Source organism: Etheostoma spectabile, unplaced genomic scaffold (assembly GCF_008692095.1).
Source record: "Etheostoma spectabile isolate EspeVRDwgs_2016 unplaced genomic scaffold, UIUC_Espe_1.0 scaffold272, whole genome shotgun sequence".
Lineage (NCBI taxonomy): Eukaryota > Metazoa > Chordata > Actinopteri > Perciformes > Percidae > Etheostoma > Etheostoma spectabile.
In genome coordinates this window covers 997,747-1,024,086 of record NW_022605576.1, presented here as the reverse complement: position 1 = coordinate 1,024,086, position 26,340 = coordinate 997,747, and the positions used below count along the sequence as shown (strand labels likewise).

The 26,340-nt window shown below is 42.8% G+C and overlaps 1 protein-coding gene across 1 annotated transcript; it reads right to left on the bottom strand.

Annotated features, from left to right (window-relative positions):
* Positions 1-1,317: 1,317 nt before the first annotated feature.
* Positions 1,318-17,110, bottom strand: c1ql3a (complement component 1, q subcomponent-like 3a). The gene is made up of 2 exons (XM_032510812.1): positions 16,032-17,110; positions 1,318-5,663 (listed from the first exon to the last, which is right to left on the bottom strand). Exons 1-2 carry the CDS (start codon positions 16,620-16,622, stop codon positions 5,484-5,486), a joined length of 771 nt encoding a protein of 256 aa, XP_032366703.1. The 5' UTR covers positions 16,623-17,110; the 3' UTR covers positions 1,318-5,483.
* Positions 17,111-26,340: the final 9,230 nt, after the last annotated feature.

Sequence of the window (26,340 nt, the reverse complement as noted above, 5' to 3'; positions counted from 1 at the left end):
GGGGGGGTGGTATTTATCCAACATTCCCTGTAGATGTGAATGTGATGGTTGTCTGTCTCAATGTGTCAGCCCTGTGATTGATTGGTGTCCTGTCCAGTCCCGACGGGTATCGCACCCCCCCCCAAGGGATGTGAATTTAATGCTAGGTAAATTCTTAGACTCAGTATGAATACTGATTATTTCTGAGCCCAAATTGTCTCTACTTCATCTTTTGTACCCATTAATGTGTTTGCAGTTCATGTCCTTGGTGACCTTTTGTGAGGCCCTACACCTCACATTTACTACACATTAATTGTGCGCACTTATTATTTGCTGGTACCCTTTAAGACATTCATGCTAAACTTCGGTTTAAATTGTGGTGGGGACATTTTTTCCTGACGATGAATATGTACAACTGTGTATGTGTACACCAGCTCTGTAGCAGTGTGTGCACACATGTACTATACACACAAATTGTAATCGCAACAATTTTCATTATTTTTCTGGCGCTAAAAGTGTCCCGCAGAATTTTATTCCACGAATCGTGAAATGTGCACAACCGACTTTTTCTAAATCCTCCTGGGGTTTTCAGCCGATCTGCCTGACACTTTGCATAAAGCATCTTCAGAAAGAGCTGACAATAAAATATCTAAATCATTTTGCCGGGTTCAAATTTGCACAAATCATTTTTTTTGTAGCTAGCGAACAAAACACATACATTTGCATATCTCGTCCAAAGTAAATGCTGTCCAGACGGATTTTAGGATTATTGTTTGCCATGCCACCCTGAGGCTCTCAGCCAAACACTGGCCATTAGGGGGCGCCGCCAGAAGGATGTGTGTAGCTCACGAAGGGCTCATGCAATTTCCACGATATTTGGAAGCTACGATCTAGGTCCACTTCTGAGGCCAAGCCTACAAGGTTGCACTGATTAGTCAAATGCATTGATGCTTTTAGAATGGATGTAGACAATGAATGTAAAGGGGAAGTCTGCATTTTCAATTTTCAATTTACCTTGCAGCTCACAGGTGAATTTCCGGCTGCTGCCTCACCGCCTTCGCGGTTTGGGTTTGGCTAACGCGGACTCTGCGGGTCATCAGGAGGGACTTGGACCCCACGGAGGCTTGGACCCCATCATAACGGCTTGCAGTTCTAGTGTATTAGCTTGTTAACATGTATTAGCTTGTAGCATGGGAGCAGTTGGACATCTGGTTACTGGTGCATTTCTATAAATATGTCTCCAATAATACCATTCCATTCATTTTACTTGATAAATAGAAAGCTCATTTGTAATTTGGACACTCACAATAAACAAATCAAACAATCAATACACAGACGCAGAGTTACTTCTGTCCATTTAATGGAGACATTGTTGAGGTAACAGTACACCGGTGACTGCTGTAAGAGAGAAGAAGAGTAAAGATTTTATAATATTGCACACACCTGACACTGTATATACCATACATATGCCTTTCACACCAATACACTGTTGAGGCTATAACTTCAAGACAATCAGTGATTACTGAATTATTGATTGTTTGATTAATAAAATATGTAAAATCATTCCCTCTCTTCTTGCATTCTGTACATGGGATATGCAGATAAAATATGAACAGTTTGTATCACTACAGTATTTACATATAATTCCAGTGAACCACAGTTTCTATCTTTAAGATACATGACACTGTACATTGATACATTGTTATTCTCTACTTCTGCAAGGTGCTTTCAGGTCACATTGCAAATTTGGTCAGGCGGAAGTAGGAAGAAACACAAGCCAATCAAGAAAACAGCTGACATAAACATCTTCGACATGGCTACCGACACACTGGAGCCACTCAGCCATGGCGGTGGCTGCGTGGTTGGAACTGGTAAAACACTTTATTTGTTGTGTGAAGAAACTCCTAAATGTGGTTTCTACATTTCTAGCCAGTTCCAACCCTATCATATCATATATGGGAATTACTGTAACAAGATTACAAAAAGAGAATATGTTCACATGCAGTCTGCTGCTCTGGCAGCCTCTGGGAGTGAGATGCCAACCACTACTCTCAATGACCAACAACCTTTTGACATATTTCGCTTTTAATAACTCAGCAGAGAATCTCAGGAAGCACTGAGATAACGCAGCTTACATATTAACATAATTTAGTGAACAGGAGTTCACAAATGTGGAATATGGCGTGTGGGTGTGTGACATTTTGGGAAACACACTGTTTTAGCCACAGTGGTATGTGAATGCATGATATGTATATGTATATGTATGACATATTTAGTCTAGTTTAGCACAAATACTTGAATCATTATTTGAACCGGTATGATGTTAATAGATGATTACAGCCTTCTAATCCTCCTGTATCTTCCAACATATATCTTCAAAAAATATATTGAGTCAAAAGAGAATATAAATATAACTAACATTAAGGGCGTGAGCTCTGTGTCCTCAGTGATAACACAAAGCAATTATAGATGTATCTCTGTATCTGTATTTTGTTTACTTTTGATACTTATAAGATGATTTATATTTGAATCCCACTGTCAAAAACACAAGTGAGAGGCCAGTCCAAACTGAGTTTAAATAAAAGCTGTGCAACTGTTGATGGTCACAGGTTAAGGATTTGAACTAAAAACACAAGTCCGAACTGCATCAGGTCATGTTGCAGACCTTCCCCCACAGCGCTACTCAAGAAGGTCTGGCTAGTCCTCACAGCATTCCTGAATAGAAGAAAAATGTGCTCTGGCGTATTGGCATTTCTTTAAACCAATCACGGTCAAGGAACCTGTTTTGGTGGAACGTGTGTACGTAGTGTGGGATGAGAATTTCACTCAAAAGAAGATGAATATAGTTTGATTGTCCGTTCTAGCTCAGAGGATGTTTCGCGAAACAATCCGAGTTTAGGATGCCAACACAAAGAAAGGAAAAGCTGAGGGACATCCGGCGGAACGGGAACCACCACGTAAAGGAAATATCACCGATATAGACTAGGAACGACACTACCATCATCGGCAAACAACAAACAACGATGAGACTTCACATCGAGAGGAGAGCATCTGGTGCCGCTTAACAAACCTAGCGAAGCCAAGGAGCTGATCACTGATTTTTTTCCTTTTTGTTTGCAGCCCAAGAAGCTACTGTCTTGGCTGGATTTCCTAAAACGTTGGACTGTTTCTAGAAGTAGGTGGAGCGTAGTTCAGTGGGATGGGTGGTTGTTAGGTGTGTATACTCACACTTTGGCGAGTAGTCAAGTGCCTATTTGTGTACTGTGAATTTTGAGTATTGAGATCATGAGCACATGGAAGTTTATCAGAGCCCACTGGGGCACACTTGATAAAAAACTCATGCAAATTCTGTGCATGGCACAGTTGGGCTCAGATGTTTTGTTGGAACAAATAAGTAGGATCAACCATCCAGCATTACATAAAAACACACATCCAGGAGCTGAGAGAAGTAATAAATTAATATAGCCATATAAAGCCAAGATATCTAGATGCTCTACATTAAACCATATTATTTGTATGTATAAGTAAGGAACATATTATGCAAATTGTATCTATCGATAAAAGAATATGATAGTTAAGATGTATGTTGACAGTGCCAGTTATGCTATATCAGTCCAATCAGGAAGATCAAATTGTTAATATAAATGAGTCCATGCAGCATGAATTTTCCCACAAAATGTTGTTAAGAAATGGATTTTGGCGGATCGCTAAAACAGAATAACCGAAAAAAAATTTAAAAAGCCGCCATGTTGTTTCCAGTTCCAGTTTATCCAATCAGGTGCATTCCACGATAGGGTACTACGTCACCTACTTGGGAAACAGTCGATTCCATCAAGCGGCCAGTGGAGTGGAGCAGCACCCCCCCCCCCCCCCCCCCCCCCCACACCTTTGGTGGAATCAACCCATTAGTTAAGCGGTATTAGGTGTAGATTAAGTGTACTATGTGCATATTTCCAACATGGGACACACTACCTGCAGTAAATGCACATTTTAGGTCCTTTAAAGTCAAACGAGTGTTGATTGCATTAAGTTTTGATCAAAAAATTTGCAAAGCCACGAATTTTAAATCCAACATTGTTAACGTCCATGTTTCCTAGCATGCAGTCTTCTTCCCTGACTTTGCTCAAGCCCTACCTGGAGATCAGAGCAGTGGGAATTCATTGGCAGGAATGCTCGGTACATGTCTGCACATCCTCAGTCTCAACAGACCAGGGAACCAATGACAGGAAAGAACTGCTCCATGGAGTGGATATGTATGTAAGTGTAGATGTTGGGACACACCCTCACTCTGGACGCAGTTCTTGCGACCGCCATATGAAGTTTAACATGTCTGCCTATACTTTCCTCTTGCACCAAGCGTTGCCCTGAACACCCCCCAGCAGGCTTCAGAAAAAACCCATCAAGTTTTCCAGATTTATTTTTCCCGAACATTCTTCCTCTCTGATGCTTGACATAAATCAAGTTCCCTACATCATGGGTTAAGAATGCTCAAATTGTCATATCTGCATTGATGAAAACATCTGAATAAAAATTTAAAGGAAGTGCTGCTACAAACCAATGATGAGGAATCACATTATTAGATCATTCAAATTAAAACATGAGAATATAAACAAATCAGGTTAAAAAAAGTGTTATTTGTTTATATATTGATTTTATCAATGATTCTATTCTATAAAAGAGGTAATTATGTTTATAATAAGTGTATCTTAATGCACTTCAAGTGTTGCCAGCTTTACCGTGCTATCTACATAAAATCAAAAAAGAGAAATAAACCACAAACGCTGACTGAGGGCTTTCTCATTAATTATCATTGTGGATATAGTTTATTATACTAAGTACTTATGCTTTATTAATACTAAGTATTGCACAAAGTCCTCCACAGTCGGTTTTTATAGCTGAACACTAGCTGCTGCATTTCTATCACATTTTTTACTTTTCCACTTAATTTTTAAAAAGACAGCTCGATTGGTTGACAGGCAGCTTGTGGCCCAATCAGATTTAAGAGTGATGATGATAACTCTTCCTCTTAATGCTGTCTCTACAAACACCTCATCCTGGACTTATAACTGAAATAACAGTACTAGGCTACATGTAGGCTACATCTTACTGATGTTTAGTGAATCTCTGCAACCCCCCCCCCCCCCCCCCCCAAACACATGCACAAACACGCCCATCTTCTACCTACCAATCAATCACTCGGTGACAGGACTACATCAACACAACGACATCAGCTGTAAGTGTGACGTAATGGTAATGGTATGAAGAGAGGATATGGTTTGATCCCAACATTTAACCATTTCACTGATGCTTTTGTCCAAAGTCACTTGCAACTTAGGAGAGTGATGTTAGCAGGATGTAGAAAAATGAAATACTAAGCAGGTCACAAAGGTTTATTTTGGGGTATTGGTTTGTCCGCACAGGTTTAAAAGAGGAAGTCTGAGCGTCTGATTGGTAGAGGGCAGACTGAGGCCTGTACTTGCTGAGGGCTGAGCGTGTGCTGCTGTCTAGTCGGCGTAGATGATGAATCCGGAGAAGGTGCTGTACTTGTTGTTGTTGCCTCCGTGCGCTTTGCCCCCGTCGAGTTTAATGTAGACCTCGTCTCCCGGCTCCAGATGCAGCACAGCGCTGTTACTGGCATAGTCATAGTTTTGGTCCGCATCCTGGGCGATGGCACTGGCACGCACCTGCAGGAATGCGCACACACACACACACACACACACACACACACACACACACACACACACACACACACACACACACACACACACACACACGTTACGTAAACATCTCATAAGAACAGTCTGAAGCCCTGCTTTTGTCCACTCGGAGCTGATATATTCAGTGTTGCACCCTGTCTAGTCTTACTCCATCTATCCATCTTCATCCGCTTATCCCGTGTTGGGTCGCGGGGGGGCAGCTCCCACTCCCAACTCGTCAAATCCTGACGCTTGATCAGTGTGTCTCAGCATCAGATACCGTAAGATGACGTAGTATTGAGAGCGACGACAGTAGAGATTACAAAAGACCAAAAATCAAAAGGAGGTTGGTTGGGGACAACACAGGACTTTCCCCTAGAAGACAGTGGGTTTGTGTCCAGTTCTTGTCTTGTGTGGGTGGGGTTACAAATGTCCATTTTGTAGCCCCACCCACAATCTTTTCCTAAACTTGTCCCGCTATTGTGCAGCATGTCAGTGCATGTTTTTTAAAGACATGCAAGGTCAAAGGCACTATGGAGAAATGCCTTAAAATGGCAGCAACGCAGAATGGCCTTTTGGTTTTTAGAATGGTTTTGTGTTCACTTTCCAAAAGAGCACCTTCAGGATTTGTTTTAAACTTCCGAGCACTCCGGTCTTAATTTCTTCTTAAGGTAATGTTTTTTAAATCTGTCAAATCGGTCCCGAACCAGAGCGTCAAAAAAGTAACGCCAAGCACATAGCAAAATGACGCCAAAAGGGAAGCCCCGCTGCGTCCGACTGAGACACTAAATGCAAAAAGGGAAATTTTTGCATCACTATCAAACGCCAAAGGCACCTGACCATATGTCACTTTTTGACGACTATGATGCAAATGATCCTGACCAAACATCCTTATGTCGATGACATGGAAGCGATGTGTTGGTCTACCCCCAGACCCTTTCAGCCCTGTTTCTCAGTCATTCAGTCATCCAACAGATGTATGCAAGGTCTCCAAACATCTCGCCAAAGGACTGCAGTTGACAACAGGCCAGCTGGCAAACTCTGGCGCATTTACAGAAATGTTGAATAATGTGTGTTGTCCTTAAAATAAAAAATTAATTAAAATGCATGCAAGTACATAGACTGAGAGTTAAGGCTATGCATGCAGTAGTATGTGGCTGAGCATGTACACCAGACACTGACGGCTACTCACGCGGAGTGGACAAGGTCTTCAACAAGTAACAGCCCAAATGGAAAAGGGTTCTCCTCGGAAGAGCCTACATGGGCTCAGTCACCCAATCAAACCCTTTAGATCTTGATATTTTTTGTGTACAACAAACAGGAGGATTTTGCATGACGGTGGTGCTGGTGGTGTGATCAATACAGATATACAAATTCCATTCCAGGTGACCTCATGTTTGTCAGCGTTTTCACACCTGAAAATCCGGACCAAGGTCTGGACCAGGGTTCATGTTGCATTGTCTACATTTGATCCCGTAAGTTTTGGTTTTACTCTGCAGTTATGCAAGCGCACTAAAGATCTATATGTGACAAAACTACGTCGGACCAAGACTATCTCTTTTCATCAGAGCAAAATTTGGAATTGTCTTTTGATAAGGTCCAGGGGAGGTTTCACACCTTTAATTTTGATTTGGATCAAACTAAAAAGTCCAAAAGTCCGGACCAAATGGGGTATGTGTGAAAACTCCCTATGACTCAGCATATAACTGTGTCTGGGAGCTGATCTGTATGTCGTATATTCTACCCATGTTTCCTGTCTGTTTCTCAGCTTTTTGGACTGACATGAATTCTGAGAATTCACTTCCTTTCACACATAAATTACAAGACTGGTCATTTTCAAGACACACCAACAGTTTCTCTACCTAAGGGTAAGGGATAGGTCAGGCAGCTATGAGTAATGAGTAAGTCGGCAACACACGTCTCATTAGAACTTAGAACCAACAGTACCAAAGAGGTAGCTGCACGAGAACATGCTTCAAAATACCTGTCCTGGTCTAAGTGTTGTAGTCAAGACCATCTAAACCAAGACCAAGTCATCACTAAGACCAGAGTGTGTCAAGACCAAGACTTTGAGGAGTTGAGAGCGAGAGTCAGGACCAAGACCAAGGCAAGGCAGGACTGAGTCAAGACCAAGACCAAGACCAAGACCAGACCAGTGCCAGAAAACAAGAGATTCTCCTGTCTCCTGCACTCCCTTTCTTTTGAGTGTGTGTTACTCGGGCAGAGGGAGGCGGGGGGGTGCACAGTAACAAATTTCAAATTAGAAATGAGTCCAGTTATTGGTTGCATTTGAAGCAGGAAGTTTTACATCCAATCAGGGTAACAATGTTAACACATCCAATTAGATGCAGAGGGAATTTAGTGTTATTTATAATGAATTAAAATACAATATACCATTGTATCTGAGTAAAAATGCGGTGGAGATGAGACCAAGACAGTTGGCATGCAGTTTTTGCGGGATTAGGATGAACCTAAATCATGGTTGCAGCTGTCACCGTGGTCTTTCTAGGTGCCCTGCTATCCCCTGCTACGCCATAGACTACTGCAACTACTATTTATAGTAGTGGTACCAATATATTTATTGTGACTGTTATTGCCGCTGTTCATCACCCCCCCCAACGGGCACCGACAGCGCCTACCAAAAGCCTGGGTCTTCCCCAGGTTTCTTTCCAAAAGGAGTTTTTCCTCGCCACTGTTGCAATAACTGCTTGCTCTTGGGGGAATTACTGGAATTGTTGGGTCTTTGTAAATTATAGAGTGGTCTAGACCTGCTCTATCTGTAAAGTGTCTCTAAATAACTCTTATGATTTGACACTAAAAGTAAAATTGAATTGAAAAATTGAATATGAACTGAAATGCTGGTCCCTACCCGACAGCAGACCGGAGCCACTGCTGCATTGGAACATAAATTTAGTTCTCTGGTTTCACAAGTCTAAGCAGAGTGAAGTCAAAGCAATGAAGAGGCTTTATACCAAATACTACAAGGGTGTAGCTCAGTGGTTTTGGTCGAACATTTTGCACCCTACAAATGAAAATACCACATACGATATCAAATAAAGTTAACTGATGACACAATACATCAACGTACATAGCTGGATACATGGTTAAACCTCATTGGCTCCTACCAGAGTGTACCAGTCAGACCCAAAACGTCCCAGTTAGAGAAGGAATGACGTAAATCTATTCACTGTAAATCTTTACAATCAGAACCAAGCAGGCCTGCCTTGTTGCACCATCCAGATGTTCTTCAAAACTGGCCATTTTCAGCGTGCAGCTCGCTATCTCAACTATCTTGGATGTGTACTTCTGTTGATCCAGACCACTGGACCCCTTCCAAGGCAGGCTGAAAACCACCACTTTCCCATTGGCTTAAAGAAATGTTTATATCTGAATGTATTATGGTCGACTGTGCAAGACTACATGGAGGCCAACTGTCTTCACTTCACCCAGCAGCTGGGAAGCAAGACATAGAAAACGTGACATACTTTACTGGTCTTGATGAGCTGCAGCCTTTGATTCATAGTCAAACTGAAACCTAGATGGAACATTTACCACCACATAACAACTTTACTGCTTTACCGCCAACACTTGTCTGTTCTGAGCCAGTCCACCTACTCTCTCTTGCTCGACTCTCTGTGCTCACATTACCTACTCTATCCACGAAATTCCACTTCCGGGATTGTTCCGGTGCCGCAGGAAATTCCGCCGGATGTCAATCTTTTCAGCCGGATGTCTGTTACTTTCAGTGTTCTTTGTGTTGGCCTTCTAACCTCAGGTGGATTTCTGAGGACTATGGTTACCTGGTCCTCAGATTTCTGCAGGGTAAATCCAGACAGCTAGCTAGACTATCTGTCCAATCTGAGGACTATGGTGACCTGGTCCTCAGGTCTCTGCAGGGTAAATCCAGACAGCTAGCTAGACCATCTGTCCAATCAGAGTTTTCTGTTGACAACTGAAACTACTTCTGAACATACACATGTTCCAGCAGTAATGTTACTCTACAGGACAGATGTTCAGCATCAGGTAGAAACAAGCTGTAAATGTTTACCCTACAGGCAGATGGTCAGCATCAGTAGAAACAAGCTGTAATGTTACCCTACAGGACAGATGTTCAGCATCAGGGAGAAACCGCGGTAATGTTACCTACAGGACAGATGTTCATCATCAGAAAACAAGCTTTAATGTTACCCTACAGGACAGATGTTCATCATCAGGGAGAGAACAAGCTGTAATGTTACCCTAACGGACAGATGTTCAGCATCAGGGAGAAACAAGCTGTACTTTACCCTACAGGACGATGTTCACATCAGGTAGAAACAAGCTGTAATGTACCCTACAGGACAGATGTTCAGCATCAGGGAGAAACAAGCTGTAAGTGTACCCTACAGGACAGATGTTCAGATCAGGGAGAAACAAGCTGTAATGTTCCCTACAGGACAGATGTTCAGCATCAGGTGAGAAACAAGCTGTAATTTACCCTAGGACAGATGTTCATCATCAGGGAGAAACAAGCTGTAATGTTACCCTACAGGACAGATGTTCATCATCAGGGAGAAACAAGCTGTAATGTTACCCTACAGGACAGATGTTCATCATCAGGTATTTCTCTCTGAAATGTAGCGGAGTAGAAGTAGAAAGTGGCATGAAAAGAAAAGACTCAAGTAAAGTACAAGTACCTCAACATTTGGTTGTATGTACACTGTAGGAGTAAATGTACATTGCCCCACTGATAAGTAGAATATGTTCTTTACTCCTCCCCCCCCCCCCACACTTTTGCAAGCAGCGTTAACTGGGACTATTGAAATGAATAAAGTTTTGCAGCTGCCTGATCGGCCTGTTATTCAGCCCCCACTTGGTTTTTTTTAACTGTTCCAGTTTTATCAAACAAAGGGAATGTCTGAAACACATTTGGATCCATATCTTTAGCCTTAATGTTCTTTGGACTGATTCTAGTACTCTGGTTGTATGAATATTGCTGTATGCACATTGTATAGAGATGTTTACATTCATCAAAGAAGAACAATTAATGTAAAAAAATTAGTCAGATGTCCTACATACATTTTTTTTTTTTTACAAATTTTGTATGAGCCTGATTTACAATGAACAAAAAGTCATTATGTAGCAGATTCATATTTTTATAATTTATGATTGGACTTAGGGCTGTGCAATATTCCAATGTGACAAGTTATTGTCTTTCAAAGGAATCATATCATGGTGAAATCATAATGTACAGTACAGGCCAAAGGTTTGAACACACCTTCTCTAACTATCACTATTTATATTGTAGATTATCACTGAAGGCATCAAAACTATGAATGAACACGTGGAATTATTTACTGTATGTAACTGAAAATATAAGTATTTATATTTTTATATATATATAACTTACATTCTAGTCTTCAAAGTACCCCCCCCCCCCCCCCCCCCCCTTTGCATTTTTGGTAGTGCTGCAAACCCTTGGTGTCTCTCACTGAGCTTCATGAGGTATCCTGAAATGTGTTTCCCTTACAGGTGGGCCTTGTCAGGGTTAATTAGTGGACTTTCTTGCCTTATTAATGGAGTTGGGACCATCAGTTGTGTTGTGCAGAAGTCAGGTTGATACACAGCCGACAGCCTATTGGACGATTGGTAGAATTCATATTATGGCAAGAACCAATCAGCTAAGGGAAGAGAAAGGAGTGGCCATCAATACTTTAAGAAATGAAGGGCAGTCGGTCGGGCAAATTGCGAAAACTTTGAATGTGTCCCCAAGTGGAGTCACAAAAAACATCAAACGCTACAACGAAACTGGCTCACATGAGGACACCCCCCAGGAAAAGAAAGACCAAGAGTCCCCTCTGCTACTGAGGATAAGTTCCTCTGAGTCCCCAGCCTCAGAAATCACAAGTTAACAGCAGCTCAGATCAGAGAGCAGATGAATACCACACAGAGTTCTAGTAGCAGACACATCTCTAGAACAACTGGTAAGAGGAGACTGGATCAGGCCTTCAGGGTCCAATAGCAGCTAGGAAACCACGGCTAAGGAGAGGCAACAAGCAGAAGAGATTTGTTTGGACCAGAAACACAAGGAATGGACATTAGACCAGTGGAAATCTGGGCTTTGGTCTGAAGAGTCCAAATTTGAGATCTTTGGTTCCAACTGCCGTGTGAGACGGACAAAAGGTGACCGGATGGATTCTACATGCCTGGTTCCCACCGTGAAGCATGGAGGAGGAGGTGTCATGGTGTGGGGGGGACTTTGCTGGTGACACTGTTGGGGATTTGTTCCAAATTGAAGGCCTACTGAACCAGCATGGCTACCACAGCCTCCTGATGTCTTCAGTGATAATCTACAGTGTAAATAGTTATGAAAATAAAGGAAACGCATTGAATGAGAAGGTGTGTTCAAACTGTTGGCCTATACATCAAGATACGTGCTGTACAATGACCTTGTTTAGATTGATAATAAAGAGCACATCCTGACCCCGTTTTCAGGAAGTCTGTTAAATTATGAGAATATTGGAAGAATTGCAGATTTGTTTAAACATCACACTATTTTTGTGCATGCATTTAAACATAGTCAATTTATGGCTGAAAAAATCTCCCTGAATAAAATATTGTGTGAAAGCACCAAAAGTCAACCCTACTATTTTATTCATATATTACACTATGTACTACTGTGAACCAAAGACAAAACAATGTTTTCACTTATTCTCCTTTATAAGATTTGAGGAAATTCCAAAAAGCAATCTTTTCAGCTTTGGAGCCAAATCATTTCTTTATACATTTCTCCGGAACAAATTTAAGCCTCACTATACAGAAAGATGAGTTTTTCCAAAACATTTTGGTATGGGGATCAGGTTATTTTCGAATACCCTTGAAATGAAGGGTCATGGACCACCACTCGATGATTTAAGAAGATATGTAAACATCGAGAAAATGCCCTTCGACCTCTGAGGGTTAATGTGGTTCAGTTTAATTTGATATATAATATCAAGTCATTATAAGAGTTATCTCAGGACACTTTACAGATAGAGCAGGTCTAGACCGCTTAACTGTGGCAATAACAGTCACAATAAAGACAATGGAACTATGACTAGAAATAGTAAAGCCAACCCAAGGCAACGGGCATTCTGTCACTCATTTACACAGAACTGTGTTGCCCCTGAGACGTGTCTTTCGGCAGCATCTGATTGGTCACAGTGTGCAGCCCTGCGGATTTAATCCCACACATGTTTGCAGCGGTGCAGTGTGCTGACAGGCGGGGGGGGATCTGCTCGCCGGAGCGACCCCGAAAACACCGCTCTGCCCCACGGATTAGACCTGCTGCTGACAGCCTGGCAGCGGGACTCACACAGCACAGGGGGGGTCGGGCGGCCTCGTCATTCCAACAGGGGCCATTCTAGGACCAGAGCTGCAGGGGGGCCTGGAACCCTTTTTAACGTCAACGTTATTCTACTGTAATTAACTGTGCATTGTAACATCATTTTGGAGCATCGTGATAGGGCAAACACTGAATTATGTATCTAGAAAGACACCAATAATTCTGCGAAAACTTCCTTTCATGCTGAGCCACAGGGCCATTACTACAAAAGTGAGGTGGTATTACATGTGAAATCAGATATTTATCTATGGACAAGCAGACATTTCCAAGAAGCATCATCAATAACCTTTGAAAATTAGAGATTTATGGGATTTTGACTAATGAGGCTGAGAAGCACTCAATGAAAATGACGTTTAAAAGGCTGAACACCAATCTTTATAACACACACAACAATATTCCAGAAACCAATAAACTAAACTGGAATGGAGCAGCGTGACATTGCTTTATGAATATGTATATAGATATATACATATAGGGCTGGGCAATTAATCAAATATTTATCAACATCCAAATTCTGAAGCTGGTATCGCCGTATTGTTCCCATGACCTCAATTCCGATAACGTGTTCCTGACTTTCTCCGAAAAAAAACTCTACCGCGTGGGAAGTCACGTGACTTCGCCCGGACCAATCAGACGCATGGAAAGCATAACGGAGGATAACTGAAACACAGAGTCCGAGTCAAATGAGCAACATGTCCCCCCCCCAAAGTCCGTCATCTGGAAACATTTTGGCTTTAAATAAATATGATTTAGAACAACGTGATTATTATCGTTAGTTTATTGTATCGAGGTAAAATAATGGTGATTTTGATTTTAGGCCATTTCATGCAGCCCTAGGTATATATTCATTTATTAGCGTTTTATGTATTTTCTGCAAACATGCAATCAGCGAGGCCGGGGGACTACAGATGACAAATACTTTTGGTTATTCTGACATTTGAAAGCCGTGTAAAATCATGCATTTCATTAATATGCACGTAACCCTCTTTGACCCGTTTTGAGAAATGTGGGTTTCTTTTCACTAAATGAAATTATTAAAAATATTTTTGAATGAAGTTGGCACCAAGCCGAGTTTAGCACAGCATTGGTTGGTCATTTCTGTTCACGTTAACAAACAGGCCGGTGGGATTATGTTGTTTAATAAAAAATAAAAAAAACTTTATTTAAACACAGTACCCTGACTAACCTCAACATAAACACTCTGATCTCAACCATCAAAATAATTCATCATTTCTGCCTTTTCTTACTCAAATATTATGTATTATTTCACATAAATGAGGTTTATTGACCATGGGGTAATAAGTTGGAATGAAGGTGTAATATGTGATATTAATGCATACTTTATGATTAATAAACAGGAAGACAAAATGAGGGTTAAATAAAGTGAACAGAATTAAATGGGATGCACTTCTCCAGCACGCAGTATGTGGCGGGTTAGGGGGAAAGAGAAGGAAAACACAGATAAGATTCAAACTATATCATAAACATAATGGAACATAAAGCAGTAAGGGGGGGGGGGGGGGGGGGGGGGGGGGGGGGCTTTCACATCCGGGACCTGAGCCTGGACCCCAGTGGACCCCAAAAGAAACGAGGACAAATTAAAATAATATTAGTCTTAAATGTGCGGTGAAGGGAGGATGCTGGCGTCAGTGTAGGTGGAACACTCACACACACACACACACACACACACACACACACTCACACACACACACACACGCACACACACACACACACACACACACACACTACACACTGTGCTCAGCGAGGATAAAATGCGCTGCAGTGTTGGTGTAACTTTTCTGTCACATTACTCCACCCTGTACTTTTGTGAATGCAGATATTTGAAGAGAACGTTCTGTCATAAAAGTATGTCGTTGCGTATCATTGCACATTTTGAAGTGGGTCCATGGAACCCTGGAGATTTCTTAGCGTATCGTACACTACACCGCTGACAGTGTGTGAGGCAGACACAAATTTCCAACTCAAGCATGACTGGTATCATGTGTCATTACAATGGATTAAATGCACAAACGATATCTACTCCCGATTATCGTTTTTTGTCAACGTCATTGTGACATCACATCTGGAAAGGCTGTGACACATCAGGAAAGACACTCAGAAAACGGCATTTCAGAACGTGATTATTATTTTTTAGTGCTTCCTTTTATGGTTAATTCACTGTTCAATTTGTTATGTAAAAGAAAAATGATTTCCTTTCATTTGATTTAATCCAACAAGCAGTTGGTTGTATGTTAGCAGAACACTGGAAGCAGCAGAACCGAGACCGCTTTAATATCTGCTTATGTATCGCCAGTAATATCGTTATCGCGATGTTCAATATTATCACGTATACCCTGGGAGGAACTCAAGTCCAATCCTTTAAGAAGACCTCTTTACAGTCGGCTTACAGTTTTTAATGCAGGGCTGACTTTAACTTTCCTCCATTAGTTTTAGGCTTATTGCAAAAATGATGTTGCCGGTGTTTGTTGGGGGAGAAAGAGATGGAGATGGAAAAGATGGAGACATGATATCACAGATAAAAGGCCCCTCTTGTTTTGATGTAATGATATTTGAACATAGCTACAGAAGGAGCAGATTAAATGAGGATCATATCTCAGACGTGGAAAAGCCCACGGGGCTCCTGCTACCCTGTGGGACTCCGTTTCCAGAGTCCAGCCTCTCTGACCTCTCTGGGCCAATTAGACGTCTTCACAGGCTCACCTCGGACCCCTTGTCCCGTTAAACCCACCGAGCTGTGGTCCATGACCAGTCACACACACACACACACACACACACACACACACACACACAGAGTCAGTTACTGACTTTATATCAGGCTGTCGGGAGGGAGATATGTGCAGACTGGGGGTGATTTAAAAGCAGTGTAAACTACGTTAACCCACGTAAATGAGTTTGATTTTTTAATTTTAATTTTACTTTTTAAAAACCCTGAATTCTCGTGCAGCTCACTGCGCGCAGTGTCGTTGTGTTACCTGGTTGTTTTTGCACAGATCAGCCCACATGCTCGTGCCATCCCCTCCGCGCATCAGGACGTGGTAGGTGAAGAAATAGATCCCGGGGATGGAGCACGTGAACTTCCCGGTGGTGGGGTCGTAGTGGTTCCCCAGGTTGGTCACCACGTCGTCGAACTTGAGCAGCTCGTAGCCCTCGTGCTGCTTCTTCAGCCCTGCGTAAAACGCGATCTTGGGCACGGTGCTGTACGTGGCCGCGCTGATCGCACCTGCCGCTGCGCTCGGTCCCGGGGGGCCCGGTAAACCCGGTCTGCCCGATTCACCTTTCTCTCCAGGTGGCCCCGCTGGACCAGGCAATCCCGGCTCGCCAGGAGGTCCCCTCGGACCCGCCTTTCCCGGACGCCCCGGCTCCCCTTTCGGACCTTGGATAAAAGTGGGCAGAGACTGCACGAGACCGCTGTCCCGGACCGGGTCCGCCGCGGCGGTGCTGGTCGGGGACTTGGTTCCGTACGGGTCGCACACCATCCTGCAGGTGCCGAGCATCTCATAGTGCGCCGCTGTGCCCGCGGAGTTGACCAGCACCGGGATGAGGATGACCAGCAGCAGGACCATGACGACCCCCAGGACCCCCGCCGCCACCAGCCGCTTCCTGCCGACCAGCCGCGTGAGCGCAGCGCGGTCCGGCTGTCTGCTTTTGGGCGGAATCTTGCTGCCTGAGAGGTTACCCTTTAAAGGAAGAAAAAACTGTAGCCGAGCTACACTTTGTTGAGAATGTTGAGTGGACTTTGAAGCGAGCAGAGCCCCCCTACCCTCCCCTACCCTCCCCCCCCTCCTCTCCTCTCTCCACACTTTTTCTGCTGATGCGCTGCTTCCTCCAGTCTCTCTCAAACTTCTTCACTGTGCGCTGATTTCCAAAAGCAATGGATTCAGCATCTCTGGGATCCAGACATGGGGAGGGGGAGCTGGGGTGGGGGGGGGGGGGGGGGGGGGGGGTGTCTGGTCCCTATGTGATCCACAGGTCCCCGAGCAAAGTATTTGGACAGCAGCTGGACCCTTTAAGGTGGATCAGAGCCAGTTAGACCAGTCTGTCTGTTATTAAGCCTCAGAGTCAAAGGCGCAGAGACACAGCAGGAGCATCACAGAGACAGAGATGAGAGGGAGGGGGGGGGGGGGAGAGAGAGAGAGAGGATAGAGAGAGGATAACAGAGGTTCCTGATCTGTCGTCCAATAGAAAAAGAGCAAGGATGGGGAAGGAGCGTTTTATACAATCTGAATTCAGTTATTAATCCACTTGTCCTATGGAATTCTTTATTAGGGCTGCACAGTATGTGAAAAATGTGTGATACGCGATAAGATTGTTGTGTTGCAATACCGATATTACTTGCGATACATAAACAGATGTTAAAGAGTTCTCTGAGTGTCTTTTGTGATGTGTTTATTGCGCCGGTTAATATCGCGATGACTATAAAAAAAACGATATATTGTGCAGCTCTATCATAATCATAGCTTTAGCTTGTTTATTAAGGAATCCAGCACATTAGTCACTGCTCTGTCGTTAACCCGGTCCGGACTGTTTCTGAACAGATCTCTCTGGGATGGGCAATGGAAGACTCGATAAGAAATACGATCCATAATCATTATAGCAGTTGGAATCATGAACGGTGGCAATTTTAGTAACAATAAAGATAATAGGATTATGACTAGAAGGAATAGTAGTGGCGGGGCAGGGCGTAGAGCAGGACCAGAAAGCATCAGGACTCTGGGGAGCTGGAGGATCCCCCGTGGGGCTCATAGAGCAGGCGCACAAGAGACCAAGCCGGCAACTTCCTGCTTAGCGCCCCCCCCCCCAGCTTAAAAATGGATTCAATTATTTAATTAAGAAACTCTTGTTATGTTATCGGACCAAATGGATCCAACTGTGATTGTAAAGGAGTCATTTTTGGGGGGATGTGACGCTCAAAGACGCCCCCTTTAACATGGAAGTCTATAGGAAAGAGGGTTTTGGGGCCCCATGGCATCACGTGACAGACATGAAATCTCAAATCGGCTTTAAAGCCCGGGGCCCTTCCTGGCGGCCTCCAGGTAACTCCCAGACCGGGCATCTCTGCGTAGAGGAACTCTGGTTGGACAGGTCTTTTCAGATCTGGACGAATGTTGGTCGGGACAGTTCCAGCTGTCCAAGACTACTGTCCATACCCCAAAATCTACGCCTATGAACAAAGCCATTAGTCTTGTGGCTCAGGAGGACACCGAGGCGGTATTGATGGCACTAAAAATCAACCTACCCTGGTCTCCATTAGGCCCCCAGATGTCCCGTCATCGAGAGTCCCTGAGAATGAGCGCTGAAGGTAACGGGATCGCTGCATTGGCACTTCACTCGATACCTGCGCGCTGGATGATGAATCGCTGCGGACAGGTTGTAGGACGCCCCAAACGGCGAGGGACTGAAACTGGACGGAGTCATAACCCTGATAATAATCGTTAACTGCATTCATAGAGCACTTCTAAACAGAAATGTTGGAAAGTGCTTCACAAGGCAATAAAAAGCAGATAAGTGAAGCCCAAGTAAAAAAAAAGCAGAATAATAATGTAAACAAGATCAACAACAAACATAATAATAAAATATTAAAGTGGAAAAATATCAAATGTAAAAATATATATATATATATAAAATATGTTGTAAATGCATACACACAGGCAAATGTGTATTGCTCTTTTTTTCAATTCTGTAGAATATTGTTATACTTTATTGCCATGTCAACACAGCTGATATGAATTTGACACATTTATCAGAATACAGCATAGACAATCTGCTTAGAAGTATGAGAAATATTGATAGGATAGAACACAAGGTAATTCTGAAATATAAAACGCCACATTCATTATGAATTTCACTTGTTTTAAACCAATTGTATCTCTGAATTCGTATTTTCTAGAGGCTCAGTCTGCCACTTAAAAAACAAACAAAAAACAGTTCCAGTGCTGGGTCAGAATTTTGGATAGTCGTCATGGAAACATGAATTGGTCATGTGACGAGGGCTGGGAAGACTGGTGACAGTCCTCTGGTCCAATGGAAATCCCCATTGTGAGATTGACAGCACTCTAGCCCAGTGCTCCTGCGATTGAGCACCAAGCACAACTGATGCCAGCACAGAGTCCGCCTCCCTTCGTGCCCTGGACTCCTGGGCTCTGTCGGCCGCAACGGACCCAGGTCTCCGGTCTGAACAGTCTTTGATCTCCTGTTGCTGGGCCAGCCCAAGTCCCATTTCACCCGTTCCCCTTTCCTGCAACAGGACGTCAGCCTGACGGCCAAGCTGGGCCAGCCTCACCCGGTTCTCATTTCAGGGCGGTCACACCACGCACGGGCACGTGGTCTGGCTGGGTGGTCGCAAGATCCCATAAGCAGTACTCCTCTCAAGGTCCACTCCACATTATCCAATCAGCTTCTTTCTCCAACATTGATGTGTGTCTCTGTTAGGGCTCCAATAGTCTCAGACCAGACCTTCCTCCACAGCGCTGCAAAGAAGGTCTGACTAGTCCACATAGCATTCTGGTATGGGAGAAAAACCTGCTCTGGTTTATTGGCATTTCTATAAACCAATCACAATGTCTTGGGTCGTGCTTAGTGCCGGTCGGAGCCACGGTGCCGCTGCTAAATAGTCTCAGGAAGGAAATGTAGTCGTCAACAGAAAACTCTGATTGCGACAGATAGTCTAGCTAGCGTCTGGATTTACCCTGCAAGACCTGAGGACCAGGGTAACCATAGTCCTAGATTGGACAGCTAGTATAGCTAGCTGTCTGGATTTACCCGCAGAGATCTGAGGACCAGGTAACCATAGTCCTCAGTATTGGACAGATAGTCTAGCTAGCTGTCTGGATTACCCTGCAGAGACCTGAGGACCCGGTAACCATATTCCTCAGATTGGACAGATGTCTAGCAGCTGTCTGGATTTACCCTGCAGAGATCTGAGGACCGGTAACCATGTCCTCAGATTGGACAGATAGTCTAGCTAGCGTCTGGATTTTACCCTGCAGAGATCTGAGGACAGGAACCATAGTCCTCATGATTGGCAGATAGTACTAGCTAGCTGTCTAGATTTACCCTGCAGAGATCTGAGGAACAGGTAACCATAGTCCTCAGATTGGACAGATAGTTAGCTAGCTGTCTGGATTTACTGCAGAGACCTGAGGACCAGGTAACCATGTCCTCACATGGACAGATAGTCTAGCTAGCTGTCTAGATTTACCCTGCTGAGATCTGAGGACCAGGTAACCATAGTCTCAGAGTGCAGCAGTAGGTAGAGCTGTCTGGATTTACCCTGCAGAGAGACTGAGACAGAGGAACTATAGTCTGAAATCCACCAGAGGTTAGAACGCCAACACAGAGACAGAGGACGGGGACGGACATCCGGAGGAATTGCCAGCGGCACTTGAACAATCCCAGAAAGGAAACGTCGTAGATATAGATTAATCCACTATTAATCAGAATGTTCCGTTGTGTGACTCGATCCAGATGAACTGCACACTCACATACACATTAAATATTATAAGAACAGCTGATTTCTGGCAGGCGAGCAGGTGATGTGTAAACTATGAAGTAGAATCCTCCCGAAGGTGGAGTTGGACGGCGTGGGCATTCACCAGGCGGGGAGCTCCAAAAAACATCATGTTTTTGAAACTAAAAGCCCAGATCGCTTTATTTCTTCGGCACAGAATTTCTTTTTTGTCCCCAAACTGTCTCCCGTGAGTCCCCCAACATTTTAACTGCTACACTACATCACTGGAGTGCCAGAGTTCAGAAGTGTTGTTCTTGTGTAGCCTTTCATTTCCCATGACAACAGCAACAATCCAATACTGACAAGGAGCGCAACAATAAGCCCAGCTGCTACTGGTTCCCATTAATTTTTTCTATATTTTCAAAAGCCCATGTAGGGATGGGTGTTGCAAAACTAGCTCAGGCTGCAAATGCAGTGGTATGTGGCACTAGTCCATTTATTTCTCCATATAGAAAATACATATTAAATGTATTATGAGAGTCAAAATGGCGAACCGAATGCTACTTCCTGTTTTCTTAGTATTAATCTCAAAAGCAATAATATCCTCTAGACCACTTTGTTCACGCCATGTGGCTCAAGCTGTCCAAATGACCTCTCATCAACATTAGAGGCAGAGATGCAAGTTCAGGTTTTGGTATAAAAATGCTATTGTAGGGTCTCTAGTCTAGGGTGACCAGACGTCCCCGGTTTCCGGGGACAGTCCCCGATTTTGGCTACCTGTCCCCGGAAATGTCCCCGGTTTTCACTGTGACTGAAAGACCCGAAATTGGAATGAAAGAAAGAAAAAACGGACAAAACGGAGCCGATAGTCGCACACCCAACACACGCAGGCTCCAGACAGCCAGAGCCCGCGGTGCTCAGAGAGGTTTTAGAAGCCGTGTGTTACGATGCTACAATCACTGATTTTTACATGGAGTCTGGTGGGTTTAGCGAACGCAATTTCGCGGACTTTTTGTTTTAAAAAGGATCTTAATCTTTAACAGAAAGGTCGACCTCCTTAGAATTCCTTCCCTAAGGGTGTCAGACACTTAGAATATTAATCTGAGTCTGTTGCAGCTAAACAAGCACTTTTAATAACAAATACAAGCTGGACAATAATCCTATTAATTTACATTGCAGCGATCTCGTTTAATACTGCATCACTGTCAAGGAAAATATGCTCAGTATTTTTTTTGTTGTCTCGATTCTCAGGAGCTGTTGCAGAAACAGCCTTGAGCAGTAAAGCAAAAGCTGTCAGTAGTTCAGTAAACATACAACATTAATGAAATATTGAGACTTTCTATCTTGAATTAAGACTTTCTGTCTTGAAATATTAGGACTATAAGGACTTTCTATCTTGAAATATTAGACTTTTATCTTGAAATATTAGGACTTTTTATATCTGTAAATATTAGGACTATTAGGACTTTCTATTTGAAATATTAGACTTTCTATCTTGAAATATTAGGACTTTCTATCTTGAAATATTAAGACTTTTTATCTTGAAGTATAGGATGGATTTTTTATCTTGAAATTTGGACTTTCTATCTTGAAATATATAAGACTTTTATCTTGAAGTATAAGGATGATTTTTATCTTGAAATAGTAGGACTTTCTATCTTTTGTGAAATATTAGACTTTTTATCTTGAAGTAAAGGATGGATTTTTTATCTGAAATATTAGGACTTTCTATCTTGAAATATAAGACTTGTTTATCTTGAAGTATAGGATGGATTTTTTATCTTGAAATTAGGACTTTCCATCTTGAAATATTAAGACTTTCATCTTGAAATATTAGGACTTTCTATCTCGAAATATTAGGACTATAAGGACTTTCTATTTTGAAATTTAAGCTTTTTCTTGAAATTTAGACTATAAGGACTTTCTATCTTGAATATTAGACTTTCTATCTTGAATATTAGGACTATTAGGACTTTATATTTTGAATATTAAGACTTTCTATCTTGAAATATTAGGACTTTTTATCTTGAATATTAGGACTTTTTATCTTGAAATATTAGGACTATAAGGACTTTTTATCTTGATATTAGGACTTTCTATCTGAAATTAGACTTTCTATCTTTAAATATTAGGACTATAAGGACTTTCTATCTTGAAATCTTAGACCATTAGGACTTTATATTTTTGAAATATAAGACTTTCTATCTTAAATTAGGACTTTTAATCTGAAATATTAGGACTTTTTATCTTGAAGTAATGGATGGATTTTTTTATCTTGAAATATTAGACTTTCTATCTTGGGTGTAGTGGAGTGGATATGAAGTAGCAGCAGGGGTGGGTCTAGATCATACCTTGGGGGGGGGTCAGCCCCTATAAGAACAGCTCTAGGTCTAGTGCCCCCGTTTTAAGTTTTACAAAAATAAAAAACATTACTTGTTTTGGAGGTAAATACGCTTATCGGAGCTGAAAATGTCCCCGGATTTTGTCTGAGAAATCTGGTCACCTTACTCTAGTCAGAATATTTTACGATGTATTGATTTGGTGTACTTGTACAACATTGTCGGTATAGAAAGTACAAAACACGGCAGACCTCACCCGTTGGGGGGGACGGCCGAGGATCATGTCCCACATGATGCAGAGGCACTGTTGCTCCATGTGGCGCTTAAAAACCCCCATGAGGATTGTGATTGGTTTAAAGAAATGCCATAAACCCCAACAGGTTTTCCTCCCATCCCTGACTGCTATGTGGACTATCCAGACCCTCCTCTGGGTTGCTTTGGAGGAGAGTCCGGCAAAGCGAGACTAGTGTCTACAGCAAAGCGCAAAGAGCTGCACTCATCTGGCCCAGCTGCTTTCTTGGTATTTTTAATTATTGTATTATTAATAGCATAGCTCTGGCTTAGTACTGGAACAGTTTTTCCAGTCACTTAAAATAACGTCCAGGTAAAAAAACAGAAAAAGTAGGTTACCCTTTAAGCCGAGTCCTTCACGAGGTTCAGGGGGTTTGAGACGTGGTTTTCTATCATACTGATATTTCAATAGTTGTCTCCCTCATATCTGGTGGCTTCAGATGATTTGTCTAGATTTCAAATAATTGGGTTTTATTCCAAAATGGAGTCATCTCTGCAGTATTCTTATTGAGTACCACATTCTGTATTATAACTCACAAAATCTATGAAAAAGACCAAGAAAAATACTATTTTCAAAACATTTCTATTATCAAGTGTCATTAAAGATAGTAACCAGCCCCATTAATTGCCCCCAGCCCCATATATTGATGGAGAATGGAGAATTGAAAGTATAATTTCCCCTAATAAATTAATAGGAAAAAGTTTCAAGAAAAAAATGTGAGAGAATAAATGTTCGAAGACGGATGTTTTTTTAAATGCTTTGGTCGTTGAGTAAAGCAGCGTTATATTAGCGGCTCGTCCACTGGGGGGGACGGGGGAGCTTGCTCCTGTGTCACTACCCTCATTAAAGCGCCACGGTGTAGCCCCCCCCTTACACAATCAAGCCTGCCCTAACACACACGCCACCTATAAATCACCTCGCCAAAATCAATGGGCTTTAGTTAGCCTGGGACTCGTTGTGTCCTTGGTAGAGGTGTGAGATGAATTGAGATGAAGTGAAAAGAAAAGAAGAGCAACGTCCATGGAAACACCAGAGTGACTATGTTAGACCGGCTGCAGGGCGGGGGCGGGGGGGGGGGGGGGGGGTGTTGGGTGGGTGGGGTACTCTTCTCACGTCTCTCCCTGGGGCCTCAAAAACAACGCTTATGTCTTGCCTTGCGTTTGTTACTGACGCACACAGTGTCCTTTGGCGTCGTTTTAGACGCGCTGGCTTCGGAAGCGGGACAAGAAGGCAGTTAGGGTCGTAAGAGAACTGGTTGGTTGGTTTACAGTAATGGCCGTAATAATGACTGGTCTCTTGGTGACAGTCCTGTGGTGTTTTGACCCCCCCCCCCCCAACTACTCGTTATCTCTACAACTACTCTCCACTGTGGTCTACTAGTTGTCTCTCCACGTTGTCTCTACTACTACTTCTCCACTGTTGTCTCCACTGTTGTCTCTCTACTGCCCTGTCTCTCTCTGTTGGTCTCTCTACATACTACTCTCTGTTGTCTTCTACTGTTGTCTCTATACTACTCCCACTTGTTCCTCTCCACTGGTTTCTCTCCACTGTTGTCTCTACGTTGTCTCTTCTCTCTACATACTACACTCTCTGTTGTCTTTCTAAACTGTTGTCTCTACATACGACTCTCCACTGTTGTCTCTCCGCTACGTTGTCTCTTCCACTGTTGTCTCTCTACTCGGTTTGCTCTCTACATACTCTCTTTGTTGTCCCTCTACTGTGTCTCTACATGACACTCCTACTGATGTCTCTCTACTTGTCTCTCTACTGTTGTCTCTACATAGTACTCTCTCTGGTTCTCTCACTGTTGTCTCTACTACTACTCTCTTTACTGTTGTCTCTAGTTGTCTCTACATACTACTCTCTTGTCTTCTACTGTTGTCTCTACATACTACTCTCTACTGTTGTCTCTCTACGTTGTCTCCTACATACTACCCTCTAGCTGATGTCTCTTCGGTTGTCTCTACATAACTACCTCTCTACGTGTTGTCTCTGCTGTTGTCTCTACATAACTACTCTACTTGTGTCCTCTCAATATACTCTCTAATGGGTCTACTATATTTGGTTCCTCGCGTGTACATATACTTCTCTGTGTCTCTCTACGTTTCTCTACAGATACCTACTGTGCATCTCTCTACTAGTTTGTCTCTCTATGTTGTATCTACTACTACGGACTTCTACATACTCTCTCTACGTTGTTTGTTTCCCCCCCCCCCACCCCCCCCCCCCTACATACTACTCTCTACTGTTGTCTCTCTACTGTTGTCTCTACACACTACTCTCTACTGTTGTCTCTCTGCTGTTGTCTCTACATACTACTCTCTACTGTTGTCTCTACAAACTACTCTCTACTGTTGTCTCTCTACTGTTGTCTCTACATACTACTCTCTACTAATGTCTCTCACTTATACTACGTCGTCTCACAGCGCTGTGGAGCTGCTGCTTTGCCCGGTGCGTTCCCTACAGACTCTGTTTATCTTTATCTTTTAATACTTTCACTACATTTTCCTGATGATACTTCGAGACTTTTACTAAAGTAAAGGATCTGAATAGTTTTCCGTTGTAGTTTCTCAACGCGGACCGATATCCCTCTGGCCTAATGATGCATTCCACGGCGCTGCTCATTTCCAGCCCAGGCGTTGACTCTCAAACAGACTCTGATAAAACAATTGAAAGGCCACCGAGGATGAGTCAGGCTGCCATTATTACCTCTCTCTCAGATGGATGGAGGTGTTAAACTAAGGCTACCATATTGAATGTTGTTTTCTTCCAGGAAACTTTAGGAAAGCCTGCCCTCTGCAGCAGCACAACTTTTCCAGAACAGTCTTCCTGCTCTGTTTCCTAAACTGGAGAAAAAAAAATCCACCTATATCTGTATGGCTGTCTCAATGGAAGACGTATGACGAGATGATTGGACATGAACATGCACCTCCTCATCTTAAGTTAAGGAAAAGAAGCCAGAACAGCTGCGACTTTCATTTAAGGTCTTCTCATTTGATTTCATTTTTTAACTCTTTATCGTATTATCACATTCTTCCATGCATCACGCGTTTGATTTTTTTCTATATAATAACCCAATGTACACCATAAACAACAATGTCCTAGTCTATGTGGACGACGTTTCATTTTTTAAACTACTGTATTCCTTTAGATTTCTTTTGGGCATTTTTAGGCCTTGATTGACAGTACAGCTGAAGACATGA

Bases quoted from the DNA above. Each gene is read 5' to 3' on its own strand.
- c1ql3a (XM_032510812.1), bottom strand. From the start codon at position 16,622: ATGGTCCTGCTGCTGGTCATCCTCATCCCGGTGCTGGTCAACTCCGCG. The intron at 5,664-16,031 runs GTAACACAACGA...GCATTCCTGCAG, and splicing joins ATCTGTGCAAAAACAACCAG to GTGCGTGCCAGTGCCATCGC.